The sequence below is a fragment of the Gorilla gorilla genome, chromosome 22, assembly GCF_029281585.2.
Source record: "Gorilla gorilla gorilla isolate KB3781 chromosome 22, NHGRI_mGorGor1-v2.1_pri, whole genome shotgun sequence".
NCBI classification, from domain to species: domain Eukaryota; kingdom Metazoa; phylum Chordata; class Mammalia; order Primates; family Hominidae; genus Gorilla; species Gorilla gorilla.
This window is the reverse complement of record NC_073246.2, coordinates 36,274,920-36,302,901: the sequence shown is the minus strand read 5'-3', so window position 1 is coordinate 36,302,901 and position 27,982 is coordinate 36,274,920. Positions and strand designations below refer to the sequence as shown.

The window sequence follows — 27,982 nt, the reverse complement described above, 5'->3', positions numbered from 1 at the left end:
ATGTTGACATTTTCCAAAATGAAAACTGTAAAACAAGATACATTTGGAGAAGTCTAGAGTGTTTGCTTTATTCATGTTGTTTATGTGTTAAAATATAAGCACATTGCATACATAAGCATATTTACACACACATCTAAAAGATAACATATTATATATACTTTTCCATACTTCTGAACAAGCGTCTCATATCCATAACTAAAAATTAGATGAGAAAGGCAAAGAACTCTTGTCTTAGAATTGACTTCATTGCACTATATAGCATTTCACACTGCGGTTCCAGGCCACAGGGTCCCTTGGGTAGGGGGAGACAAAGGGTGTGCCTGACAGGGAGACTCTAGGACTACCATTGCCACTTCCACCAGAGCAGCCACGCTTCTGTTCCACATAGTTGGCATCCAAATTTGATTTGAAAAATAGTTTCCACTACTAAAAGAAAACTCCTATGAGAAAATGACCACAAGCCAATTATCCACTCAAACCTGCTGATCCTGGCCTCTGGGAGAGGCTGTTTGGAGACCACATATTTCATATTAACTTTACCATGATGAGATTATCTTACTGTCTGGGGTCATCCAAACTTGAGCTCCAAGGAAACCCCTGTGTGAGGGGAAAAAAAAATCCTCCTCCATTCAACAGTAGAGCAAAGGACCTGACCAATCATTTTGTCCACATCTTCATTTGAAGGACTCCTTCATGCCCATTTTATGAAATGTCTTTAGCTCTGATTAAAGAGGCAAGAAAATACAAAGGAAGAGATGGTTAGAGTTTGAAGCAAACTGTCGTTTTGCCTGAGTATATAAAATTAAAAGTGCTTTCAAGATGAGGTATTGAATTAGTTCAATAACTGCAAGCTCCGGGTGGGCACAGTGGCTCACATCTGTAATCCCAGCACTTTGGAAGGCCGAGGCGGGCGGATCACAAGGTCAGGAGATCGAGACCATCCTGACTAACACGGTGAAACCCCATCTGTACTAAAAATACAAATAATTAGCCGGGCGTGGTAGAAGGTGCCTGTAGTCCCAGCTACTCGGCAGGCTGAGGCAGGAGAATCACTTGAACCCGGGAGGCGGAAGTTGCAGTGAGCCGAGATCGTGCCACTGCACTCCAGCCTGGGCAACAGAGACAGACTCCCTCTCAGAAAAAAAAAAAAAAAAAAAAAAAGACCTGCAAGCTCCAGTGGAAGCTAGGTGTGCAGACTGACTTTCTTTTGCAATTTGCCATACCTTCCTTCTGCCACCTGGAAAAAATCACTCTTAGTTGTGCAAATGGGAAGGCAACTGGCACAAATTCTATGCATACACAGACACACAACACGTAAGTCCAGGACTCCCTGGGTGTGTCATGACTATACCCCTGGTGCCTGGCACAATGCCTGGTGTATAGCAGGTGATCAGTACACATTTTTGAAATGGATGAATGAATGTAAACATTTCTCCCCATCTGAAGCCAAATGGGTAGGCTCATTACTATTAAAAGATTGCCAACCTCTGTCTCAGACCTATTGCAGAAGTGATGTCAAAGTAGCATTTTTATGGGTAGCATCTGCAATTCCCATATTTTATGGGTCAGCAGGGAGTTGTTCTGAGTATTTATTCCATGATGCTTGAAATCTGAAGTGTATGTGTGGGACTGGCACCACTGTAAGAAAGCCCTTTATGAGGTCATCATCCCCCACTTGCCATCTCTCCCCAGATGCAGATGTGCAAGCTTTTAAAAACACTTGAGAAGCCACCATGCCTCGCTTTGCAAGCCCTCTTTTAAGAAATGTCATTATCAGAAGTCAATTTGATGGCATCAAGAGGAAGCAATGCCTCCAATATCTGAAAACCCTGAGAACACTGCAATATGATGGATTTAAGACCGTATATTTTGGGGAAACCAATATCCCAGAAAGTCTCGTAACTGGGGAAGATATTAGTGATGGATATTTCATACAAACCCCAACTTGGTGTATTGTGCATGCTGCGGGTAGTCAAGGATGGGTGCCTTGGAAATATCGGGTGTTCCTAAGAGACGAGCTGTGTATCAAACAAGAAGACAGCCTCTTCTCTGAGTTCTGTGATGTGGTGAGGAAGGCCTATGGAAAGTGTGTCATCGTGGTCAAAGAGAGAAGGCAGCAGGAAGAGCAGAGGCCAAAGGAAGACAGAGAGGCTGAGGGCCAGTTCTATATCCCTACAGTCATTAGCTTAGCAAGCATTATGTGTTGCCCAGAGGTGGCCAAGTCCTGTGGCCATGAACTACTCTCTCTGCCTTCCCCTTGTAATTATCTGAACCCTTTAGACTCAGCCTGGTCTTCTCTGAAATGGTTTATCATCAATAACAGAAACGAGTTTTGTTTGCAGTCCATTGACAGTGGCTATTCTTACCAATGTATACTTTTCAGCAATTTAATTAGCAAAGGAATTGAAAGGATAAACGCAAGCAAGTGGAGAACATTAACTAGCAAAGTACGGAGATGGGAAAACTACTATCTTGGGAAATTTTCTTAAGGGCGGTTCCTCCAACAAGCAGTGAGGCTGCTACATGTCTGGTCTTTACCGTCAACTCTGTTGAGATGAATTCCACACCACTGCAGCCAAAGATACTTCAACAGCGACCTCACATGGGGTGCTGCAAGAACTGGGTTGCTCCTAAGGATGTTGGCAAAGCGCTTTGAGTTTACTGGAAGTTTCATTAAAATTTGTTGGTAAGTTAGGGGTCTCGACTCTTATCTTATGAAGGCTACTTTGAGGGCTTTGTCAAGGGGAGGATTAGGTCTAACCCAGCCCAAAGGTGGATGGCAGTAAGCAGGGGTGAGCAGGCTGAAAGGTTGAGTGGTCGAAATTTAGGTCTGAGAAAAAAAGAGAACCAGTGTGCAGTCATCCCCCAAAAAGCCCAAATTAAATAGTGTGCCAATGAGTTTCCACCCACCAAAGTAATCCACAGGGATCCAGCTTGCCATGGGCGAGATATTGTCCAGATGGTCGCCAAGCAAGACTCCCTCCTCCCGATTGTCCTTCCTTCCTTGTCGGCAAAGTGGTGGAGGATGAGTGAGAGGCAGCCACAGAGGGGAAACTCCATCCGGACCCTCCAAGGGGAGTAGGTGGTCCCAGTTAGGACCTGGAAAGTTATGACAGTGGTGGGTTCAAGTGGGCTATGGTGGGCAAAGGGGTGGCACGCATGGGGGTCTGCAGAGACCACTTATCCAGCCAATCTCCCCGCCAACTCCAGGAATTCCAGCAGGTCATTAGACTGTGCCGTGGAGTTTCATCTCGAGACCCTGTAGCTGAGCCACTTGCAGCTGGGACGACACCTCCCTATTTAGGTTTGGGGCTGCTGCCGATGTCCGTTGTAAGAATCTGTGGTTGTCTTTTTCATTTTTATAGAAAAAGACTACCCCTATTAAACATATCATAAAATTCACTGTTGGTTATGTACATTCAGACAGTCATTTCAGAGGTAATCATTCCGAGGAGTGCAAAAAGAATAATTTATGGCTGGGCACAATGGCTCACACCTGTAATCCCAGCACTTTGGGAGGCCGAGGCAGGAGGACTGCTTGAGGTCACGAGTTCAAGACCAGCCTGGGAAACACAGCAAGACCTCATCTCTACAAAAATATTTAAAAATAGCTGGGCTGAGTGGCATACCTCTATAGTCCTAGCTACTTGGGAGGCTGAGGGAGGAGGATCACTTGAGCCAGAAGTTTGAGACTACAGTGAACTATGGTTGTCCACTGCACTCCAGCCTGGGTGACAAAGTGAAACCCTGCCTGTAAAAGAAAAAAAAAATTTTGTAAACTTACATGGGATGTTGGTAATGGTGGTGGGTGGTGGGGCACCCACTCAATTCACTCAATTCTGCATGAATCTAAAAAATGGCTCTAAAAAATAAGGTCTATGAAAAAAAACAATTTATGAACATTTCTGGACTGGGCACAGTGGCTTATGCCTATAATTCCAGCAATTTGGAAGGCCAAGGTGAAAGGATTGCTTGAGCTCAGAAGTTCAAGGCCAGCAATATGGTGGAACCTCGTCTCTACAAAAAATACCAAAATTCGCTGGGCATGGTGGCGCACACGTATGTTCCCAGCTGCTAGGGAGGCTGAGGTGGGAGAATCACTTGAGCCCTGGGAGGTGGAGGTTGTATTGAGCAGAGATTGCGCCACTGCACTCCAACCTGGGTAACAGAGTCAGACTCTGTCTCAAAAAGAAAAGAAAAGGAGAAAGAAAGAATTTCTACCCAGAATTTCCTGACAGCCACGTGCAGAAAGCATCCCATCGTTTGCTTGCCTTCTTTCCCTCCTGAACCTCCCTGTATTATTCAGAAAGACTTTGTCAGATGAAAGCGAATGTTCAGTGCTTTTCAGCAACTAAGTGTCCACCATTTCTCAGCATTTTGTCATGGTTACAAAGGGAATCCTGGTAACATTTTTCCTGGAGATTACTCACACCTCAAACAGCTGACCACTCAGAACTGTAAAGTTTCCACTGTTGCAGGCCTCACTTGACAGTCAACAGTGCTATATTAGTTTGTCGTGGCTGTTGAAACAAATTACCACAGGCTTGGTGGCTTAAAACAACAGAAATTAAGCCAGATGTAGTGGCTGTGGTTGCAGCTACTCGGGAGGCTGAGGCAGGAGGACCGCTTGAGCCTAGGAGCTTGAGACTACAGTCAGCTTTGATCGCACCACTGCACGCCAGCCTGGGTGATAGAGTGAGACCCTGTCTCAAAAAGAAAGAGAGAGAAGGGAGAAAGGAGGGGGGCTAAGGAGGAGAGGGAGGGGAGAGAGAGAGAGAGAGAAAAAGAAGAAAGAAAGAGAGAAGGAAGGAAGGAAGGGAGGGAGGGAGGGAAGGGAGGGAGGAAGGAAGGAGGGGAGGGAGGAGAGGGGAGATGGAGGGGGAGGGGGGCAGGGGAGAGGGAGGGGGCAAGGGGGAAGGGGGCAGGGGAGGGAAAGGGAAGGGAAAGAGGAAGGGGGACGGGAAGGGAAAGAGGCCAGGCACGGTGGCTCAGTGGCTCATGCCTGTAATCCCAACACTTTGGGAGCCTGAGGTTGGAGGAGCACTTGAGGTCAGGAGTTGGAGACCTGCCTGGCCAACATGGTGAAACTCCATCTCTACTAAAAATACAAAAATTTGCTGGGCATGGTGGTGGGCGCCTGTAATTCCAGCTCTTGGGTGGCTGAGGAAGGAGAATCACTTGAACCTGGGAGGCAGAGGTTGTAGTGAAGCGAGATCACACCATCACATTCCTGCCCGGGCAACAGAGCAAGACTCCATCTCCAAAAAAAACAAAAAAAAGAGAGAGAGAAAGAAAAGAAAAAGGATAGGACAGGACAGGACAGAGAAGACAGCCAAAGGCAAGCTGTTGGCAGGGCAGCACTCTCTCCAGAGGCTCCAGGGAAGACCTGTTTCTTGCCTCTTCCAGCTTCTGGTGGCCACCGGCATTCCTGGGCTTGTGGCCACACCACTTTCTCATCCTGTGTCAAATCTCCCTCTGCCTCCCTCTTACAAGGACACCTGAGATTGCATTCAGGGCCCACCTGAGTAATCTAAAACCATCTTCACATCTCAAAATCCTTAACTTGGTCACATAGGCAGACCTTTTTCCACCTAAAGCAACATTCATAGGTTCCAGGGAACAGGACCTTGATATCTTTGGTGGCCACTATTCAGCCAGCCACAGGTGCTAAAGGAAGTCTTGCTCTGCCAATAGAAACATTGCATTTCTCATTGGCAATTAACCTGGTGAAATAACTCCTATTGTGTAGTATATTTGTGAGGTCTTTTTCCCTCAGGATTTCACGTACGTTTTAGGATTTAAGTTCCTTGAGAGCAAACCATGGTACTCAAACTTCCTTGGTCACTTCAATGTGCTGTCATTGTGCAGGCCCACGTGTGGGTGGCCTGAGTTTTGGGAGATGAGTGGCTTTTGCCCTACATCCCGTTTATTCCACGCCTCTGCGGTTCTGGAATAATAGGCACCAACAGCTACACGTGCTGGGCACCGTGGCTCACTCCTGTAATCCCAGCACTTTGGGGGGCCGAGGTGGGCGGATCATTTGAGGTAAGGGGTTCGAGACCAGCCTGACCAACATGGTGAAACCCCATCTCTACTAAAATACGAAAATTAGACAGGTGTGATGGCGGGCACTTGTAATCTCAGCTACTCAGGGGGCTGAGGCAGCAGAATCACTGGAATCCTGGAGGTGGAAGTTACAGTGAGCCAAGATCGTGCCACTGCACTCCAGCCTGGGTGACAGAGCAAGACTCCCTCTCAAAATAAATAAATAAATAAATAAATAAATAAATAAATAAATAAATAAATAAATGTGGAAAACTGAGGCCCAGAGAGATTCAACCCAGAATTCACGCTTAGAGCCATTCTTCATGCTGCCTTGCCACTAACGCATAGCTATTATAATTTAATTCTCTTAATCCTGTCAGTTGTTTTACAGATGAGGAAACTGAGGCACTGGCAAGGCACTGGGGCCAAGAGATTCTGAAGCCCATGCTGCTCACCACCGTGCTTAGCTTAGTTATTGAAGCTGAGCTTTTCCTTTTTCACCCCCATCATTTCTATGTCGCAAGACTCACCTCTGACCTCAGATGAGACACCAACCGCTAAAATGGCCAACTCCCCTGGACACCAAAAAATTTTATTTCAACATAAAATTAAAGAGGAGACAGAATATCCTTTAAAGACACATTATTTTACAGCGATAAAAAAAGGAATGTTTTTAGGTTATCAGCTAAAGATAAACCAACAGGAGCTATTTTTGTTTGAAAACTAAAGCAATTTAATAAAACGGATTTAGAGTTCTATTCCTTTGAGGCCTTGTAAAAATTATTAGAAAAGAGGAAAGAAGGATCAAAAGGAATACCCTTTAATGTGCAATTTGGTTACATAAGATTGTATTCATAATTAAGAAATGTTGCTTTATACTAAACCTGAAAACTTCCCATAGAAAGTAACAGAAAGTTCACTGGGCTTTTGGAATTGGATGGACCTAGTTGGAATCTTCAGTTTCTAGCTTCGTAGCTATATGTTCTGGATAAGTTGCTTTACTTCCTTGAGGCTCAATCAACTACTTAATAAAATACAGTGGGACTTTAAAATCACATAACCTGGCCAGGAGCAGTGGCTTACGCCTGTAATCCCAACACTTTAGGAGGCCAAGGTGGGCGGATCATTTGAGGTTGGGAGTTCGAGACCAGCCTGGCCAACATGGCAAAAACCCATCTCTACTAAAAATACAAAAATTAGCCTGGCATGGTGGCACATGCCTGTAATCCCAGCTACTCAGGAGGCTGAGGCAGAAGAATCGCTTGAACCAGGGAGGCGGAGGTTGCAGTGAGCCGAGATTGTGCCACTGCACTCCAGCCTGGGTGACAGAGCAAGACTCCATCTCAAAAAAAAAAAAAAAAAAAATCACATAACCTGCGCCAAGCCACTGCATTGTGTCTGGCACCCACTGAGTGAGTGGTCCATGGTAAGGTCGAAGCAAACATGTCCACAATTAGACCTGCCATCACTGATCTCATTTCCTTTTCACTCTTTGAGAAAAACTTTTGTTCCTTTTTATCGCTGGCATCTAATGAGGGTGGACACATCTTAAGATACTTTGATCAGAGGAAACTTTGTTCTCTGGCATTTCCTCTAAGACCATCTGCAATATCTGCAATCGGTTAGGGAATTAATAATAAGAAGAGGTTTCTTCTGGTGGGGGTGGGACAGGACGGCTGGTGAGGACAGCCCACAGTCTCTTTGGGAGCAGCCATATTTAGAGCACTGTATTTAGTTAAGAGCGGGTGACCACACGCAGCAATGCAGGGCTGAGCCACATATCTCTAGACATGTCCACTAGAAGAGAGCTCCTGATGTTGGTGGCGCTATTCTCCTTCTGAGTGGTTGGCTGATGGAACATCCCAGCCTCTCTGGCCTTCCCCATCTCTAACACCCACAGCCCCTCTCCCTCCCACAGATCAAGGTGGCTTCCAAGGTGGGGGTGCATTAGGAAATGGTGCTGCCCCTACAAGGACCTAAGAGGTAAATTAGCAAATGGGGTTCGTTGGCCATTGGCTCAATCCAATTGGGTTAGATGGAGCCCCTGCCTGGCCAACTGGTGGCTGAGTTGCCCACCGAGGTAGTATACACTCCTTCCATTTGTGATTGTCTTGCCACATGCAAACCATCTTTACATGCTTGACCTCATTCAGTTCAGACAAACACTGTACAGTAGGGAGGGCAGTGATCATTGAGCTCATTTTACAAAGGCCAGGCTAGGGTGGTGACCGACTCACCTAGCCACGTACGTAACAGTGGTAACAGGAGGGTCAGGACCAGAATCCAAGTCTTCATATCAGGAAGCCCTTGCGCCCATCTCTAACTGGCTCCATGTGTCAGCTAAAACAGGTGAACTATGAATAGACCACAGAGATGCCAACAAAATAGAAGCTACCTCACCACCACCACCAAAGGTGGTGTCAAGGTGTCAGTTCAGGGGTGAAATAATGGATCCATGGTCACTGAGAGCCCAGGATCCTATCTTTTTACTCCATTGTCCTAGATTTGGTTCAGGTCTCAAACTCACCTCTTAGTCCAAAGTGGCTGCGGAACAAGCAATTGCATTAGTATTCCAGGCAGCCAAAAAGGAGAAAGGGAGGAACAGGGGCCCATCCTGTCCCTTTTAAAGATCCTTCCAGGAAGTCCCACACTACACTTGCACTTAAACCTGATTGGCCAGACTTGGTTGCGAGAGAAGGTGGGAAATGTAGTCCTTTATTTTGAGTGACCATACGGCCAGGTAAAAGTCAGGGTTCTATTACTAGGGAGAAGGGGAGAAGGAACACTGAGGAAGGCAGCTAATGGTCTTGACCATACTCCCTGCTCCCTTTCCTCTGGTGCTACCAGTCATCCACTCATCAAATACTGGAGCACCTTCTGTGTGCCTGGCTGGGTGTGTCAGGGCCAGGAGTACCAAGGAAAACAAGCCTGGACCCTCAAGGTCCAGGTCTGGTGTGGAGGTGGGGGCCACCTCCCACTCAGTGAGATGTTGGAGGTTTGTGTAGTGAGAGCTCAGAGTCCAGGGCCTGGCGCTGAAGAGCTGTGGGCAGGGTTGCAGGAAGAGGTGAAACTGAAGTGGAGGACAGAAAGAAGAATGGGGATTTCACCACAGAGAGAAAAGGACGAAAAGAGGAAGGCCCACCCAGGTAGAAGCACAAGTGAACCAAGCCTACCACTGACCCAGCATTAAACAAAAATTATGGGAGGCTGTTGTTTTGGACTGAGATCCTGCACTAGGCCCCAACAGATCAGACCAAACCAAACCAAAATGGAGTCAGTCATGCTAAGAGCCATATAATCAACCCAAAACTTTAATAAGGAAGCAGGTAGGTCCCCAGACAGATTAGTTTTTCCTGAAAACAGGAGCTTCTGGTCTACCTGAGTCAGCATGATTAGGAGGTCCTGAAGTAACCTGATGTTAACCCATCAGCTTCTTTTCTATTGTTCTGTTTCCTTGTCCCCACCTTACAAAGCCCACTGTTCTGCAATTGTCTGGTGGGAGCTCTTGCTCTGTTTTATAGAAGGGAGGCTGCCCCATTCATGAATCAAGAATAAAAGACAATGAGGTCTATGACTAAATTTGTTGCAGTTTTGTCTTTTGACATTGGGCACAGGGTGTGTCTGTGAGTGATGTGTGTGTGTGCGGTGTGTGTGTGTGTGTGTCCGTGAAAGCCATCTGTGTGTTGAGTGGAGAGTAGGTCACAGGGTGGGAAATGCAAGCAGAATGAACAGAAGAATGGAAGTGTAGATAGGAACAGGATGGAAAAAGATACAACAAGCAATGCTGGCCTCTGTCACCATCGTGTCACTGACGCTGACGTCTTGAAGATTTTATGTCCCAGACTTCGAAGTACAAAAACTCTCGCTTTACTTTACTTGGCTCAGACTCGACAGCACAGCTGTGAAAAGTCCAGTCTCACAGTGAGACCACGAGGGCTGGGTCCTGTCTCTGCCTCCCACCAGCTGGGGGACCTTAGGCAGGGCCTCTCTGCCTCAGTTTCCTTATCTGCGAAAAGGGGATAATGATACCGTTACCCTCTGTGGAGGCAGCTGTGAGCTCTTGGGGAGTAAGGGCTGAAGGATTTGCTGCCTCGCGTGCGCTCTCTCCTGCCCCTCCTCCCACCTTTCCCGATGGCTCCTTCCCAGGTTGGGCTCCTGCTGCCTCTCCCTCTGCCCATCTTTTACAGTGTAGGTCTCAAAAGGAGGGTCAAGAACTGCCTGGGGATGTTCGTATCACAAATTCCTGGTCCTTCTCCTGCAGGTTCTGATGCAGTGGACCTGGAATCCAGCCCAGGAGTCTGCATTTTATTTTTATTTTTATTTTTTATTTTTTAGGTTTTTTTGTTTTTTTTTTTTTTTTGACACAGAGTCTCACTCTTTTACCCAGGCTGGAGTGCAGTGGTGCGACGTCTGCTCACTGCAACCTCCACCTCCCGGGTTCAAGCAATTCTCCTGCCTCAGCCTCCCGAGGAGCTGGGATTACAGGCATGCACCACCACGCCCAGCTAATTTTTGGTTTTCTTTTAGTAGAGACAGGGTTTCACCATGTTGGCCAGGCTGGTCTCAAACTCCTGACCTCAGGTGATCCTCCTGTCTCGGCCTCCACTAGGATTACAGGCATGAGCCACCGCACCAGGCCAGAGTCTGCATTTTAAATGGCCTCTCCTGCTTGCTCATGTTTGAGAACTCATCCTCCTTTCTCTTCTCCTTCTAGACTCTCCACCGTCCATCCTCTGGCTTCACTCTGACACAGATGAGACCTGCATGAGGGAGCTCCCTCATGGTGTGATGGTGCGTGTGTTTCCGGCAGTGGGTCAGGAGCTCTCCAACGTCAGGCCTGGGTCCCTGCCATCTCTGCCTGTGGAGCCTGGCACAGAGAAGGGCACTAAGCAAAGCTCCAGGAACATTTGTGTAATCAACTCGGGGTGAGGTGGAGAACGCTAAAGATCCAGGCATCTGGAAGTCTTCGGGAATGAGACATTGACAGCTACGTTTCCCTATAGACAGAATTTGAAGAAAGCTTGGGCAGAGGCAACCCTTTTGAAAGAATCCCAGACTCTTTGTTTGAATTATTTGGTTTCTGAGATTCCTCACGTATGTCTGTTATGTATGTGCTTGTTAAACAGACTGTGTGAAACGGCTGAACCTCTTCTTCACGCCTGAGGTCATCACCATGAACATAGCATCATCACGTGTGGCATCCCATGTGGGACGCTGTGGCTGCTGCAGTGTCTGGCGCATGAAGAGCACACGGTGAGTTCTCAAGTCTGCTTCTCAAAGACCGTCCCTCTTGCTCAAAGGTATTTCTGCTGCTGACAGCCTTTCTTCCTTTCTGTTTCTAATATGTTGTAAGCTTGAAAACCAAACAAATGTGTTGCGAATGTGTGAATGTGTGTAATAGATCAAGCAGGATGTGCATGAGGGACTCTGGGGCTCTCCGTGGGTGGAGAATGTGGATGTCGGCTTCTGGCCTTCACAACGCATTTCAGGTCCTTTGTGTTTGTTCTCGGTCATGGTCCAGCGGGTTGCGGGATTGCTGTGGTCCAGGTGGGGTCCTGCTAGTGGGCTTTACCAGTCTCTATAACCAGCGGTGCATGCATCCACCCAATAATTTAACATCAAACTACACATCTACCAACTTCATGCACCTAAGGAGTGGAATGATAACAAGAACTCCGCCTTGAAAACCCCTAACCTCTGAGCCTTCAGAGAGACCGATTTGAATAAGGACTCCATCTCCTGCGCGGCCTGCCTTACTGCAATTAAACTCTTTCTTTATTGAAACAAACAAACAAACAAAAAAACCCAAAACATAAAAAACGAACAAAATCCCTTCAATTAGTGATTAATCATCTCCCCCTAGTGGTAGAAGGGTGCACAGGAAAAGTAACCAAGCAAAAACAAAACTCCCAAATGCTCTTCAGAAAAAACCTACACCCAGCCTGGGCAGCACAGCGTGACCCTTGTCTCTAAACAAAAAATAAATAAATTAGCAGGGCCTAGTCCCAGCTACTCGGGAGGCTGAGGTGGGAAGATCGCTTGAGCCCAGGAGTTCAAGGCTGCAATGAGCTATGATTGTACCGTTGCACTCCAACCTGGGGGACACAGCACGTCCTCATCTCTAAAAAAACAGAAGCAAAAACAAAAAACAGAAAAGCCACGGGCACTGTTGGGATGATCAGTGGTTTAGTCCAGTCCTTATGTCACCTTCTACCTAATTTTCCAAGATGGCCAGATCTTCCACAAATTCCAAAGTGTAGCTTTAAATCCCAAAGCCTAGAAAAGCGCTTGTGTGTAGCAGATGAGTGTCTACTGGTCAGCAGATCCCCCGCCTTGGACTTATGAGGCACACAGGTGGGTGGGCATGAGGGAGGAAGTGGTGCCAAGGTAGTAGGTCTGATGCCAGGCAAGGCAGGAGCAGGTGATACCCTACACCTGCAGGGTGGGCAGCAGAGAGGCCAGGCCCCTGGGGCAGGAACATGGGCCAGCGTGGGTGGGGTAACCTGCCAGGGTGCAGGGAGGCCCTGACAAAGGGAGGATGGTAGGCCACGGCCCAGGGTCAGTTCTAGGCCCCATCTGAGCATGTCACAGAAGCGTGGGGATGGCAGAAATTCAAGGGCATCCCACCTCTGCTGTGGTCTTCCATTCACGTTCTAACAGGACCCCAGGCCGCAGCAGGATTAGGCAGAATAAAGTCACCAGGGCTCCTGGCAAAGGCTGGAGCGGCCTCCTTCAGAGAGAATGAGGTCTGGACTCACGTGAAAGTCCACTTTGACTATGGTGAGCACTGCAGCTTGTAGGACCAGGGTCTGTCTGTCCTCAGAACTTTGTAAATTCTTTCCTGCTTCCTAAATTGTGCTGAAGAGCATCCAGCAAGCACAGTGCAATTTAAGATGGAACTCCCGACTCCCCACATGGAAAACGCAATGTTCGACACAAACTGGGCCAGGACGGGGAGACGTTTACTAACACACACTCCTGCAAGTTTCCCATGCAGCCATCAGCAACCAGACCAAACACTCCGCCCTGCTTCCAGTGCCAGCTGCTGCCACCTCACTCCCCATCCACTCTTGGGTCTTGTGAGAAGTGGGAGAGCACGAGCTCTTGTCACAGGGATCTGCGTGTGTTAGGTGCTGAGTAAAACATCTTCCCATCCTCCCTGCCCTTGGTTCCAGTGGCTCCTAGGGTGCCCTACCCTTCATTTCTCATCAGCAAATCCCAAGGAGCAAACAGGTGAGGAGAGGACAAAACACACCCTAGGGCTCCCAACGATTCCTCCCTGCGAGGACCCTCATGGTTAACACAGGAGTCACCTTTCCTGGACACACACAGCCTCCCTCCACCCTAACAATGAAAACACTCCAAAACACTCTCACAGGGGTGTAGCACCTGTAGGAGGAAAAGACGAGAAAGGAGGGTATGGGAGGGCAGCCTATGAGGGGGCCTGGGGTCGGGGGTAGCTGGCCGAAGCACCCAGTGCTGGGGACCCCACTCCCACAGCAGATGTTTCTGCACCACCTTGTCCTCTATGGAAGCCTCTCACCTGGGACCCCCCAGCTTGAGATGGTGGGGGAGGTGTAGGTTTACAAAATCCCCCGCTTTACAACACGGGGTGGAGGGTGCTGTGTAAGAGAAAGAGAAAGAGATACACAATTTGACTTATTCCAAAGGCCACGACTCTTTTTTTTACAAAGGCATTTTATTTTAGTAAACAAAATACTGGTTATTATTATTTTTTTTAATTTTAATTTTACTTTTTTTTTTTTGAGACGCAGTCGCTCTGTTGCCCAGGCTGGAGTGCAGTGGCACGACCTAGGCTCACTGCAACCTCCACCTCCCGGATTCAAGCAATTCTCCCGCCTCGGCCTCCCGAGTAGCTGGGATTACAGACGCGCGCCACTACACCTGGCTAATTTTTATATTTTTAGTAGAGACAGGATTTTACCATGTTGGCCAGGCTGGTCTCAAACTCCCGATCTCAGGCGATCCACTCGCCTCGGCCTCCCAAAGTGCTGGGATTTCAGGTAAAAGCCAGCATACCCGGCCAGTACTGGTTCTGTTAAAAACATATACAAATTCACACTATTTTAAGTGAAAGGTCTAGGTTGGGAGTTTATCCTCTGACAAATTATTCAATAATTAAGTCTTTCTTCTCTTTCTTCTCAGCTGGAGTCCACTCAAGCTGACATGTACACGGCAGAATCTAGAAGGGAAAACCAAAGGGAAGAGTGGGAAATGTTTGATAAGAGTATACCTGATGTTTACTGCTCAGCATAAAGACGTATGCTCAGCCATTTAAACTTAACAAGCGGACACCACTCAAGTCTATCACTCAAGTCTATTTATTAACGAATGTATTTTTAGCATCAGTTTCCCTTCCATCTGAAACACCCCACCCCCCTTTTATTTATTTATTTATTTATTTTTTGAAACAGAGTCTTACTCTGTCACCCAGCCTGGAGTGCAGTGGCACAATCTCAGCTCACTGCAACCTCTGTTTCCCAGGTTCAAGTGATTCTCGTGCCTTGGCCTCCCAAGTAACTGGGATTACTGGCACGTGCTACCACGCCCAGCTAATTTTTGTATTTTTAGTACAGATGGGGTTTCGCCATGTTGGCCAGGCTGGCCTTGAACTCCTGACCTCAAATGATCCACCCGCCTCGGCCTCCCAAAGTGCTGGGATTACAGGCGTGAGCCACCGCGCCCGGCCTGAAAACGCTTTTTGTTTGAAGCAAGTCTCTAGTCTTTAAGAAGCTGCCAGCCTAGAGAGGAAGACCAACTCCCTGAGTTGCTTCTAAGCCATCCAGCCCTGACTTAAATGCAGGTCTCTGCTGATGTTTGTGGGAGGAACGAAGCCTTTATGATCTTCCATCTCATCTTTTCTTCCTTTGATCAGTTTAGCACACAAAATGGGATTGTCAGGAATATAAATTCAATCAGCAACATTTTAATTTAAACAGCCTTCCCTCACCCTTTTTAATTTCTCTCCTCCCCATCGTAATGCCTACTCCTAAATTTCAGTCAATCAAACACCTTAAAAAAAAAAAGAAAAAGAAAGAAAGAAAGAAAGTAACTTCTTCTATCTAGCAAAAGCCTACAGTTCACTGGGGACCAGCGAGTGGGCAGCTGCCAGAAGTGGTGAGTAACAGAGTGAAGCATCCCTACGAGCTCACTTGCCTGTATTCAGGAAGGTAGCACAGCTTGTGCTTGGCCATGCTGATTAAATGCATTTGACCTGGGATCAATTTCTGACTCTGTTCTTCACCATGTAGAGTGAGCCATTCTTTCAATCTGAACATGCCTCACAGAGTCATCAGGGCTGAATAACAGCTGTGCATGAAATGCTTAGCAAAGTCCCCAGCACAGAATAACCACTTAGTAGGTGTTGCTACTATTCCTCATCAGTAGGTCTTTAGCCTCAACAAGCCTGACGGCACCGCAAGGGAATTCAGCATGGAATCTCAGAGTGGGCTGGGTTTGGGAGGCCACCTAGCCCAGTGGTTCCTACAATGACCTGTTGCTGAGAAGACAACCTAAGGATTATCTAATGGGTTTTCAAAAGAACAGAGGCTGGGCACAGTGGCTCACACCTGTAACCTCAGCACTTCAGGAGGCTGAGGCGAAAGTATCACTTGAGCCCTGGAGTACAAGACCAGCCTGGGCCACACAGCAAGACCCCTTCTCTACTAAAAATTGTTTTAAAAACCTAGCCGGGTGTGGTGGCATGCTCCTGTAGTCCTAGCTACTCGGGAGGCTGAGTTGGGAGGACTGCTTGAGCCCAAGAGGCTGAGGCTGCAGTGAGCCGAGATTGTGCCACTGCACTGCTCTAGCCTAGATGACAGAGTAGGATCCCCTATCTTAAAAACAACAACAAAAACCAACACCCAAACCTAACCAGAGCCATTATGGAATCTCTCTGGGCTGAAGCCTGGGAATCTTCATTTAAACAAACACCTGGGCAATTCTGATCATTAGCTAGGTTTGGGAACCACAGATCTAGAACCCCACCGCCACCATATTTGAATCCTTTTTTTTTTTAGACAGGGTCTCGCTCTGTCACTCAGGCTGGAGTGCAGTGGTGTGATCACGCCTCACTTCAGCCTTGAACTTCTGGGCTCAAGCAATCCTCCACCTCAGTCTCCTGAGTAGTTGGGACTACACACCCAATAAGTGTGCAGCTAAGTTTTTGGGTTTTTTTTGTTGTTTTTTTTTTTTTAATTTTTGTAGAGACAGGGTTTCACTATGTTGCCCAGGCTGGTCTTGAACTCATTGGCTCAAGTGATCCTCCCACCTTTGCCTCCCAAAGCACTGGGATTACAGGCATGAGTCACCACACCTGGCTGAATCCCCCGATTTTTAAAGTACAGAACTCAACCTGCAAAGTGAAGAAACTGCATCAACACACTGGAATCAAGGTAACTGTGAATTGTCATGTGTCAAATCTGTAACAGGGGCTTAACAGGAACTTTCTGGTGCCTTGATGTATCGTAACTCCCCAAGTGTGTTCTAAGCCCACCAGTGTGCACTGTGATAGGCACTGGGTGACAACGATGAGTGTACCCTCAGGCCTGGTGAGGAGGTCCTTGGGAAGAACCTAATAAGCAAGGCCAAAGGCCATGGTGGCTGAGGAATGGCCTGCAGGGGGATGGGGAGTGGGCACAAGTGGCAAATGAGGTCTGGGTTAAGACCAGACTGGGAAGGGATTTATTTGTCATACCATGGAGTCAGACTTTATCTTAAAGGTAACAGGGTTTCTTAATCTTGGAATTTCAAATGACCTGTGACTCCCCACATCTGCAAACTTCTCCCCACACACAAATGCAGATGGTTTCAGTATGTGTGCTTCTCTGGGAAGAAGGTCCACAGCTGTCACTGAGTCCTCAATTCTTAACCCAATACCTGTCAAGAACCATTGCCACTGCAGGTTTCAAGAAGGATGAACTAATGCTCCGTGCACCTTGGCTCAGCAGCACTCACATCCCAGGACCAGGATCTGCACACCTGGCCCTTTATGGAGCAGTTCTACCTTAGAGAACAGGTGAGGCCACATGCCCCCACGCAGCCCTTCAGACCCGACGGACAGGGAGGTCTCAGACCTCTCTTGTTCATTGATTGGTCACCCCAACCCACTGGCCAGCTCCCATTTGCAAGGTTGGGTACTGTGGACTCACCTTCAGTTGTCTTTTTTCTCTGATTGCTTCTTCCTTTCAGCCTCCAGTTTTTGTTGTTTTGCCTCCAACCTTTTTCTTTGGTACATTTTCACCCCAGCAAACGTCAGGCAGAGAATTAATGTTTTTGCTGCCAAGATATACAGCAGCAGGGGCACGTGCTCAAGAACCTTCAAGAAGAAAGAAGCCATGCTAACTAAATGTTCCATCATTGATATGGGAGGTTTCTTTTATGATCCTTCAGAAAACAAATATTTACTTAGCACCTATTCTGCAACAGGCACGAGGATAGGGGGCTGGAGTTACACTGGAGACCAAGCAGAAAAGGTCTCTATCCCCATGGGGCCAACAGTCAAGTTACAGCTCTGCTCTTTGCTGCTTGCTTGCGGCTGGCTTCATGGAGGGGACCACCGGTCATCCACAGGCGTGGGGACTCTGGTCTCTTACAGCTCAACTGTGCAACCTGCTGATCACCCAGGCCCTTGCTTCTGAGGCAGCAGCCAGATCCAGTGAAAGGAGCTGTAGCCCGGAGGCCTGGGTCAGAGCTCTACTTTACCACTGACTGACCGTGTGACCTGGGTCAGGCAATGAGCTCCTTTCTTTCTGAGCTCCTGCCCCTTCATCTACAAAGTAAGGGTGAATCAGACCTTGCTTCTGGAAACTGCAGCTTTAGTACTCTGGGATTTTCTCTTGTTTCTAGAGACTCACTAGCACTGGCACTTGCTGGTAAAATAAAACACGACGGAACTCAAAACATTAAAACATGGCTACTTACTAACTGCTCTTGCAACCCCATTCCCTAAAATAAAGTCTAGGGAAACACTATGCATTTGAATTACTCACTCTTTGCACTAGTAGGTTTTTTGTGTGAAATTCTATATATTGCAATAGTACTTCAAAGCAAATATTAGTTCCTACACATGGTTAGCATGACCTGAATGATATTTATGTGCTTTTTGTGTGATTAAAAATTCCCTCCCAAATAGTGAAAAGGTATGCTTTGGTTGAGCAATCATTATTTTAGAGGACCAGGTAGGATTTTATCCCAATGAAATCCTTATTTCTGTCAATCACTTATTATATGAAATACCAATGAGATTCCACTGTGGGGGATACATGTGCACTTCCCTCTAATAGTCTATCCGAAGTTGATCTGAACCTAGTTAGTGTGTACACTATGCTCACAGAACCGGGGGGCTGGAAAGAACTTTCAAGGGGACCTACTGGACCCCCTGGTTATATGAGCAAGGAAAGAAGAGCTCCTGGAGCTTGAGAGGTTGAGGGTCCCACAGCTCCCTCATGAGGAGCCAGTTGGAAGGACATTCTAACCCCGGGGCCAGTCTCCCTTCCACTGATGCCTGATTTTCAATAAACTGAAATTCATGAAATCACAGTGTATGTAGATGAATGTTCCTATGATTGTATCGAAACTCTTTATAACTCAGAACTAGATGTGGATTTCACGCTTAGAAGCTGTAGCATCAGCTGCTGTAGACTGGGAACTCACGGCATACAAAGTGCCTTATGCGGCTTTCCCTTCTGCCCTTAGCCACCTCCATGAGCAGATGGCTCGCCCTGACTGCGGTGGAGCCGAGAAAATGCAGAGGCGGGGAGGCCAGCAGTCAGCGAGGCAGGGCCTGACCCAGCTCCAAATGCTCCAAAGCCCAACTCTGTAGCATCACGCTGTCCTGTACTATATATGATTCATTCCTCACACCCATCCACTTCACATTTACAATATGCAAATACACTATGGCTTGGCTACTGAATTTTCCAGAGGCAACTAGACTCACTACCTCTGAAATCATTTAACTGGTTATGTATGGATATTTGCAGAAGGATATAGCATGATATGATAGAAATACAATGAAAATCATGGGAGGAGGCAGGGACGCAAATACTTAAATCGTTTTAATTTTACTAAAACAGTAAGAACACAAGAACACTCAGTAATTAGCTAATAGTTTTCAACCACGATATCGTTCTAACAGTGAAGAATAAGCACAACACATACACTTCAGAAAGATCCCTCTGGCATCAGTACAAAAGACTAAAAAGTTCCAAAAGTGAAACTTTTCAACTTTTTACTCTGGTAAATATAAGGAGCTTTAAACACTGACTTCATTTCCAGGTTCTTCTTCCCTCAGACCTAGACTAATCCCCTCCCTCCAGTAAACCCTGAAATCCTGTTTTCTTGAAGGTTCACATTTTAGAGGTGAAGGTTTGACGCCATGCATACAAACCAGCTATGAAAAGAATGTTGTTGTATAAACTTCTTTTTGTTTGCTAGGATTTTCCAGGCTACCTGAGGCAATGACTCACACTGGGAAAAGCTAATCTCTTCCAGCTTTCTCAGTCTCTCTGAATAAACCTATGGGGCCCTATTATTATTATTATTTTTCTCGAGACAGAGTCTTGCTCTGTCACCCAGGCTGGAGTGCAATGGCACCATCTCAGCTCACTGCAACCTCCACCTCCTGGGTTCAAGCAATTCTCCTGCCTCAGCCTCCCGAGTAGCTGGGATTACAGGCATGCGGCATCATGCCCAGCTAATTTTTTGTATTTTTAGTAGAGACAGGGTTTCACCATGTTGGCCGGCTGGTCTCCAACTCCCGACCTCGTGATCCGCCCACCTCGGCCTCCCAAAGTGCTAGGATTGCAGGTGTGAGCCACTGCACCCGGCCGGGGCCCTATTACTAATGTAACAAAACCCACATTACTGCCCATAGCTATCTACAATCCAGATAGGAAACTTAGCTTTAGCAATTGCAGGAATGTACTCTCTCATCCAGAAGTTAGAAAACCCATGGAAATGGAAACGCATCAGCCAATGGACCCTGGTGGGAGGCTTCAGTGTTCACTTTGTTTTACAGGCAGTGGAGACGCACGGCAAGAGGCAGAAGTGTGGACTGAGAATGACGCAGCACAAGGGCAGCAGAGGTCAAGAACATTCACAGGGTAAAGCGAAGGGCTCCAGGGCCCCCTTCCTGCCCCTCTCTTAGGCACTAACCTTCAGTGGTATGAAACCCCTTCCTCCAATTTCCTTTTAACAAACCCCTTACATCTCTTGAAACATACAGACCTTCAGGGAGGAAAATGAATGCTGCCAGGGTGGACTGGATCTATATGAATATTTTTTTGAGACTCCAACCAGGCTGGAGTACAGTGGCATGATCACGGCTTCCCACAGCCCTGACCTCCCAGGCTCAAGCAATCCTCCCACCTCAGCCTCCCGAGTAGACGGGACTACAGACACATGACACCATGCCCAGCTAATTTTTTCTGATTTTTTGTAGAGCTGGGGTCCCACTATGTTGCCCAGGCTGGTGCTGAACTCCTGGGTTCATGTGATCTTCCCACCTCAGCCTCCCAAAGTGCTAGGATTACAGGGGTGAGCCACCATGCCTGGCCTAGATCTACATCAATTTTTAAAAACAAAACCCCAATATCTGTGAAATGGGAATAACTAAGTTTTTAAATAATGAGGCCATACTTGTTGCTAACGCACAGGTAGCACTGTTGACTGTTGCTGCCGGCCATGGCCCACTGAGCCAGAGGGGGAAGGCCACCAGACGCACTGGGGGCTACTGAACCTTCCACCTTCTGCAGCTCTCTGCAATCAGGGCCATGACTGTCTTTCTTTTCTTTTTTTTTTTTTTTCTTTTGAGACAGGGTCTCACTCTGTCGCCCAGGCTGGAGTGCAGGGGCATGATCTCGGCTCACTGCAACCTCCACTTCCCAGGCTCAAGCAATTCTCCAGCCTCAGCTTCCCGAGTAGCTGGGACTACACGTACGCATCTCCATTCCCAGCTAATCTTTGTATTTTTTTGTAGAGACGGGGTTTCGCCACATTGTCCAGGCTGGTCTCAAACTCCTGAGCTCAAAGTGATCTGCCTGCCTCGGCCTCCCAAAGTGCTGGGATTACAGGCATGAGCCACCACGCCCGGCCTGCGGCCATTCCTTTCTAACACTACACGAGATGGGGCTGTGTTTAAACATGAAGCTGCTCCCTGGTAGCCACTTCCCTGGTGCAGAAGCTGGGAAGGTTTGGGCAGACTTTGTTCCTGATGGCAGAAAAAACTGTCACAAGCAAGACTGGCCCGAGTGGTCACATGGGTTGGTGTCACTCTACAATTAAAGAGGAAAACTTCCCACGCATTGCCTTCGACCAGTGTGCACCAGCACCGCCTGGAACTTATAAGAAGTGCAAATTCTCAGGCCCCAGCCAGATCTACCCAATCAGAAACTCTGGGAGTGGGGCTCGAAATCCTTGCCTTAACTAGTGCTCAGGAGTGAGAAACACCACCTTGAGGCATTAGGTTTAATGCTTTGAACCCCAGCCCTTAGTACCAGCTACTGCCTCTCTCCTCTACTGACTTAGCCACTGCAGTGGGCAAATGGCCTCCCTAAACCTCACCCCACACTGCTTTCCGCTCCTTCCCCTCTCCATCCTCTCACTGCCTCTTCTTTCCTTCCCAACCTTTCCACTGTGAGCTCTGATCCTCAAGGCATGCTAAACAAACTGTCCTATATCTTCCCACCCTTCACAGAACACTCACTCTGCCATCTTTAACTTATACAAGTTCCTGGGCCCTCAGCCCTCCTGCAGGGCCTGCCAAGCCCCACACCCCACAGAGCTGGGGAAGATGGGAAAGCTACCTTCCTGGCTCCCTGATCCTGCTTCCAGACCTTTCCAGTTTCTCCTTGCAATACAAAACCACTGGATGTTTTGAAGAAAATGCTTATAATAGTTGAAAAAACACGTACAATAAGATCCTATGCATGAAAACACGCCACACATATATACAGAAAAAGATGAATATACCGAGATTGTTAATAGTAGCCATTTCTAGATGGTGAGACAATGTATGATTTTTGCTTGATATTAGACTTTGCAAAGTGACTATAATATATTTTAGTGGCTGCTCTCTTAAACAACCTCCACCTCACCTTATTGACTTCCGGGACTTAAGATGACATTCTCCTTTCCCTCGGTGGAACCTGATTGCTGACCTACTCTCTGGCTGCCCTTGAACTTCTGCTCCCACCAGCTGAATCTAATGTTTCACAGGGGTCAGGTGTGTTTACTCGCCAAGCAGTTTATTTAAGTTGTACTTGATGCTATGTTCCATAACTTATTCAAACATTACGCTTGTGAAATATGACTGTGTAAAGCAAAAGTTTTTATGAAAACTAAGTTGAATACTTTGAAAGACTCAAGTTGTGAGTTGGAAAAAAAATGCTGTTGGCAAGTCAACTGTAAAAGATTAGGAAAAAGTATGAAACACTGGAAAGATTTTGTGTATGCACTGCTCATAAGATCTTAATCCACTGTCTTAGTCAATTCAGCTCCTAGAACAAAGGACCACAGACTGGGTGACTTATTAAAGAGGTACTTGTCACAGTTCGAAAGGCTGAAAGCCTGAGGATCAGGGCGCAGTACAGGGGGGTTCTAGCGGAGTCCTCTTCCAGGCTGCTGACGGCTGGCTTCTTGTTGTACCCCCAACATGGCAGAAAGAGGGTAAGAGAGCTCCCTGGAGCCCTTTTAATAAGCTCACTATTCCAAACATTAGGGCTCCAGCCTCATCACCTAATTACCTCTCACAAGCTCCAACTCCAAATATCATCACACTGGGCACTACGGTTGCAACATATGAACTTGGGGAAACACAAACATTCAGTCCACTGCATCTACTTTAAAGGAACCAAAATGGCCTGAGCACAGTGGTTCATTCTTGCAATCCCGACACTTTGGGAGGCTCAGGCAGGAGGACTGCTTGAGCCCAGGAGTTCAAGACCAGCCTGGGCAACATAGTGGAGCCCTATCTCTACAAAAAAATGTGTAAAAAAAGAAAGCACAATCCAAAATTGCAGGTAAAGCTTTAAAGGTATAGTTTTTGTAAGAAAAGTGAGGAAGATTTGAAGTTAGTGAATGCACACTCGAAGAAAAGGCCTGGCCTTCTTCCAGAAGTCCAGCGAATAAATGTACATTTATGTTTTAACTTAAAATGAAACATAAATATTATGCTTTCACCTACTTTTTCTTTTTAATCAAGCTACTGGTGTAGAACCGTTATTCTGAATTTTCACAATCAGGAGGAAGAAAAAACCCCAAGCCATAAATATTTAAAACTATACTCACCTTCCAATTCATGGCAGACTGTGAATTCACTCCTGATCAACACAAGCCCCCAACAGACAAGTACATGAGAGGCAGCTGGAAGGTCTGATCTGGGCAGGGAGAAAGAAACAGGTCAATTTGGAGTTCCTAGGGCAGACCACCTTAGAAAGATGTCTCTTTGATGGAGAGAGGGAATGTGAACAGAAAGTGAGCTCCACAGAGAGGTGGGCTGTGTCCTGACAAGGCGATTGAGAGACTGGTGGGAAGTGGATGGGCTGGGCGAGGGCCCAGACAGGCCTGGCCCTTGCTAAGCAGAAAGCTTTCCTCACCAGCTGTCTGTAGCCCCCAGCAGCACAGCGCCGCTTCTGAGGGGACATGGGCTCCCATCCCATTCATCTGTGTGAACCTAAGGACCCAAGTCTAAAATCTGTCCCTCCACCTGCCTCCAGACCTAAACGCAAGCTGGTTTGGGAGTGAGTGTCTTTGTCAAGTCCTCTGAGTGTTAATTAAACTTATCTTGGTTTTTTGAAGATTATCTGGGAGCAAGGGAATAAGTGACAGGGCAGAAAAATTGTCGGATGCAATTCAGATGCAGAATTTTCTCTAAAGCTTGAGGGAGACCTAGTAGAAGGTAGGGAAGGAAGTGATGTCAGAGAGGATGGTGAATTGTGAATTCCAGAGTTGCAGAATTGTTCTTTAGATTCTGATTTTTTAAATGACAGCACGTTGGTTCAGAGGATATTACCCCAGGTCATATGCCACACCATGGCATATGGAAATGAGAAGGCAGGGCTGGCAGCCCGAGCCTTGGGATTCGCTCCAGGGCCTTGTAGGTCCCTACTCTTAGAACATGACACATACCCCAAGAAGACTTCAGCTCTGGATGAAGAACCTACACCCTCTGGTAAGTGACTTCCCTCTAGGGCTTCAGTCCCATCTGTAAGTGAAGAAAGGTGTCAAGCAGATGGTGTTTAGTGTCCCTAATTCTTCTGAAATCCAATGCTTTATAGCACAATAATCATAGCTTAACTTTTTTGTGTCAGATAGAAAAAAGTGGCTAAAGTGCTTAGATGAGTTAAGACATTTAGCCCTCACAACTACCCCATAAAACAGCTTACTGCCTCCACTTTAGAGAGGAGGAAATAAAATTTAAGTAACACATCGAGGGTCTCGCAGGTGGGCCTGGGATTCGAACCCATCCAGTCTGGCTCCAGGGCTTTAACCTCGGCACCATCCTGACACAGGCAGAGCGCTTTGCATTCAAAAGTCTAGGAAACACTTCTCTTGAAATGTACTTACCGTCATAATTAAGAAAAGTGGCTGAAAATTTCAAAGGCCTTTAGATAGAATGGGGATAAGATGAACTTCAGGCAAGATGTTTTTATACAAACTTTCAATTACAAAGCTATCTAAGTATAAAAAGTTCATCACCCATCTATTCAAGATTATAATATCTTGAAAACAAGCTAGCAGTTGGCACAAGGTAGCCAAGTTTTCCCCATGACTTTTTCAAAGTCAGATAAGGTAGCGATAGGAATTTAAATCGTAGATCTGTTTAACTATAATGATGGTGGCTGAATGTGCTTGTTACCTTCATGTGTAAATGGCCTTGTCTTTAAGAAGCAGCAGATTCTGACTGCCCTAAAGAAATATGTTCCTAACATGTTATAACCTGTTGCTACAATTTTCACTTTGAGTATCTCTAGTAATCTTAGTGATTAGCTAATGTTGTATATTAAAATGTTAAAGATCTTACAAATTTTATTTTTACAATTCTTGCTTTAATTGAGTTGTATACAAATATAGTAGATGAGTCTGGCTGTTCCCTCAAAATTTTCAGAGGCAAAACTGCATACCCAGTGAATTGATGTATGTAGAATATTGATTCCCAAAGTCAAGAACGAGAAATAGGTCCAACGATCCTACAGGAGGAAATGAATGAAAAAACATCCAGTGGTCTGGCCCTCTGGAAAACATGTGCTATGTTCACTAGCAGTGTGACCTTGGACAAGTCACTTGGCCTCTCTCAGCCTCAACTTGCCCATCTGTAAATTCTCTTGCAGATTAGACTGTAAACACTAAGCACCATGGCCAGCACACAGAAAGCACTGAATGTCAGCCATTGTCGTTATGTTAAATCTCTCTCTTTCCATGACTGGACATGCCAACCTGAAGGATACAGGCTAGTGACATCCAGGGCAAAATGCAGTCATTCCAAGATAGCAGGGCAGGGAATAAAGATCAGTAGCCTGAGGACCAGGACAACTGGAGATCTGAGCTCTACTCTTGGTGTTACCCATGGTGTGGCATATGACCTGGGGTAAGTCATTAACCCTCCAAACCAAAGTGCTGTCATTTAAAAAATCAGAATCTAAAGAACAATTCTGCAACTCTGAAATTCACAATTCACCATCCTCTCTGATATCACAGAACCTGACTGCCAAAATATACTGGCAGCTGCCTCAACTTCATACCTGGAGTGATAAAATTCAAGCTCTTTAGGAAAGAAACATATTTAGAGTCAATCTGCAATAGTAGCAGAAGGGCTGTGGTGAGGTGGGAGTCAAGAGGGTGAACCACCCTGACATGCCTTGCTCATTCCCACCCACTGCCTCTGAATTACCACTTTTCCCCACCTCCCTTCAATTACATGCCCAAGCCAGCCATTTTCATAGAGTCTTTTGCAAATGAGAAGAAAAAAGCTAAAAGTATCAGTAAGCTATTTGCTCTGCTGCCATATGTACACCTAATGCAATATTAGAAATGAGGGAGCTGGTATCTGAAGGTTGAACTGCAAAAGCCAACAAGGTGGGGATGTTTTTGAGGGGCATAAAATCTAAGAAGTGCGGGAAATTTTTAACTTTCCCTGGACCTATCCATGATCTTAGCTTAAAGCACAAAAGTAACAAGTGGCTTAGATACAACTCCAAATATTTCTATTTCCTTCACCGCAAAAATACCCTGTCTTCCTTTGTCAGGTTTCTCTTAGAAACAAAAAAGCTATTCGCTTATTTTGGTTAGACCAACTAAAGCAATATGGATAATGTGTCGTCCACAATCTATTAATACTTTTTCTTCTTGGCACACCTAACAAATTCAAGGATCAGTCTATATCGCTTGCTGTCTCCTTCCAGCCACGAATCATGCTGCGCCCTTTGTCTGAACTTTCTGAAGCTGTTCTCATTCCCGGCCTCTACCCTTTTCACCCAGCCCTTCACCCAATCATAAGGAGGGGTAGGTCCAGAGAGGGGGCTGCCAGGTGAACCTTGGGCATCACTTGGCCCTCTACACGGAGGCCTGGCGGCCTTCACCTCCCGGATCCCCGCCCCGGCGCGACCGGGAGCCGGCAGACTTTTGTCTAGGAGGGAAAACCCGAGCGCGGGGCCGGCCGCGACATCGCAGCACCCCAAAGAGCTTTTGGAATTTGGGTCACTCCCTCCTACCCCGACGTCACACACTTACTGCTCCCGGCAGCGGAGGCTCCAGCGCCTGGCCGCGCACAAACCACGACTTCTACCGTCCCGCCGGGGAAAACTACACGTCCCGAAATGCACCGCTACGTGCTCAGGCGCAGTGGGCCGGTGCCGCCGACGCGGGTGCACTACTCCGTGCGCAGGCGCAGTGGGCCCGGGCAGAAGACCTGGGGCGCGCTGCTCACTGCGCAGGCGCAGTGAGCCCAGGCGGGCAGCCCTGGCCAGCAGCTCTTGGCCGTGTGGCTGGAGGCTGAAGTCTACGTAGGCCCCGGCGGGGAGCCGCTGGGGTGTAGACCGGGTGCCTTTGTCCAAGCCTGGCGGTGCGTTCTCACTCTGAACTCACCTGAGCTGGAGGGTGGGTTGTTGCGGGACCCTTCCGCCTTCAGCTGTCTCGAATTCCCTGGGTGTCTCCTCCCTGCTGTCTGCAGCTGAGGACACGTGGGTGCCCTTAAGAAGTTTCCAGACGCAGTGTTCGTCATCTCTGACAGCGTGCATGCATTTTCCTTTGGGGTAACGATATGGTGCCGCGGTACTAGGTTTCCAGATTTCTTCAGTCAACATGCTTAGTAAACGCGTACAGAGTTTGAGCCCACTCAGTGCTAGCGCCATGTGAGGGCTCAAACTGGGCACCCAATACAAGGAAAGAGAGGAATATGCAGGGAGTTACCACCATGTGCTCTGCTCCCCTTCTAAGGATGAGGAAACTGAGGCCAGGGGAGGGTAAGGTGGCTGGCAATAGAAAACGCGTGAATGGCAGTGGCAGAATTGAGATTCGAACCCAGGCAGTGTAACTCCAAATCCCATCAGGACTCTTTGTGGTTATGTTAGAATGTTAGAGGGTGTGGAGGGAAGAACAAACTGAGGGGTGGAGGGGTTGGTTCTGTTAAGGGAAGTGTTCCTGGAGAAAGTTACAAAAATAGCTTTGTTCTAAGCACTAGTGGCTATTGCCTAAGTCTCATAACAAGGCTGTAAAGGACGTGCTATAATGATAACCATTTCACAAATGAGGAAATGGAGACACAGAGATTAAAGTAAGTTTTTCGTGGTTTTAAAGGCCGCAAGTACCAGAGCTGGGACTTGACCCTGGGTAATCTGGGTATAGATTCTATCAAATCAGCCACTATCCTGGGCTCCTTTTAAAATAGCGTCTGAGCTATGCTTTAAGAAATAAGTGG

At 47.1% G+C, this 27,982-nt stretch overlaps 2 protein-coding genes across 5 annotated transcripts; one reads left to right on the top strand and one right to left on the bottom strand.

Moving 5' to 3' along the window:
- Positions 1 to 38: 38 nt before the first annotated feature.
- On the bottom strand, positions 39 to 27,169 carry SMIM11 (small integral membrane protein 11). Of its 4 annotated transcripts, none has more exons than XM_019017768.3 (4): positions 26,797 to 26,885; positions 23,356 to 23,444; positions 17,217 to 17,383; positions 39 to 721 (listed from the first exon to the last, which is right to left on the bottom strand). In XM_019017768.3, exons 2-3 carry the CDS (start codon positions 23,365 to 23,367, stop codon positions 17,219 to 17,221), a joined length of 177 nt encoding a protein of 58 aa, XP_018873313.1. In that variant the 5' UTR covers positions 23,368 to 23,444; positions 26,797 to 26,885; the 3' UTR covers positions 39 to 721; positions 17,217 to 17,218. The 4 variants fall into 4 exon arrangements, with proteins under 4 accessions (XP_018873313.1, XP_055229911.1, XP_018873312.1 ...); XM_055373936.1 differs by lacking the exons at positions 39 to 721; positions 26,797 to 26,885 and adding exons at positions 13,726 to 14,248; positions 27,151 to 27,169; XM_019017767.3 differs by lacking the exon at positions 39 to 721 and adding an exon at positions 13,726 to 14,248 and having other exon boundaries at positions 26,797 to 26,936.
- C22H21orf140 (chromosome 22 C21orf140 homolog) lies at positions 1,690 to 2,508 on the top strand. Its single transcript, XM_004062732.4, has one exon. It carries the CDS (start codon positions 1,734 to 1,736, stop codon positions 2,487 to 2,489), a length of 756 nt encoding a protein of 251 aa, XP_004062780.1. The 5' UTR covers positions 1,690 to 1,733; the 3' UTR covers positions 2,490 to 2,508.
- Positions 27,170 to 27,982: the final 813 nt, after the last annotated feature.

Excerpts from the sequence above, each read along its gene's own strand:
- C22H21orf140 (XM_004062732.4), top strand. The coding sequence starts at position 1,734 with ATGCCTCGCTTTGCAAGCCCTCTTTTAAGAAATGTCATTATCAGAAGT.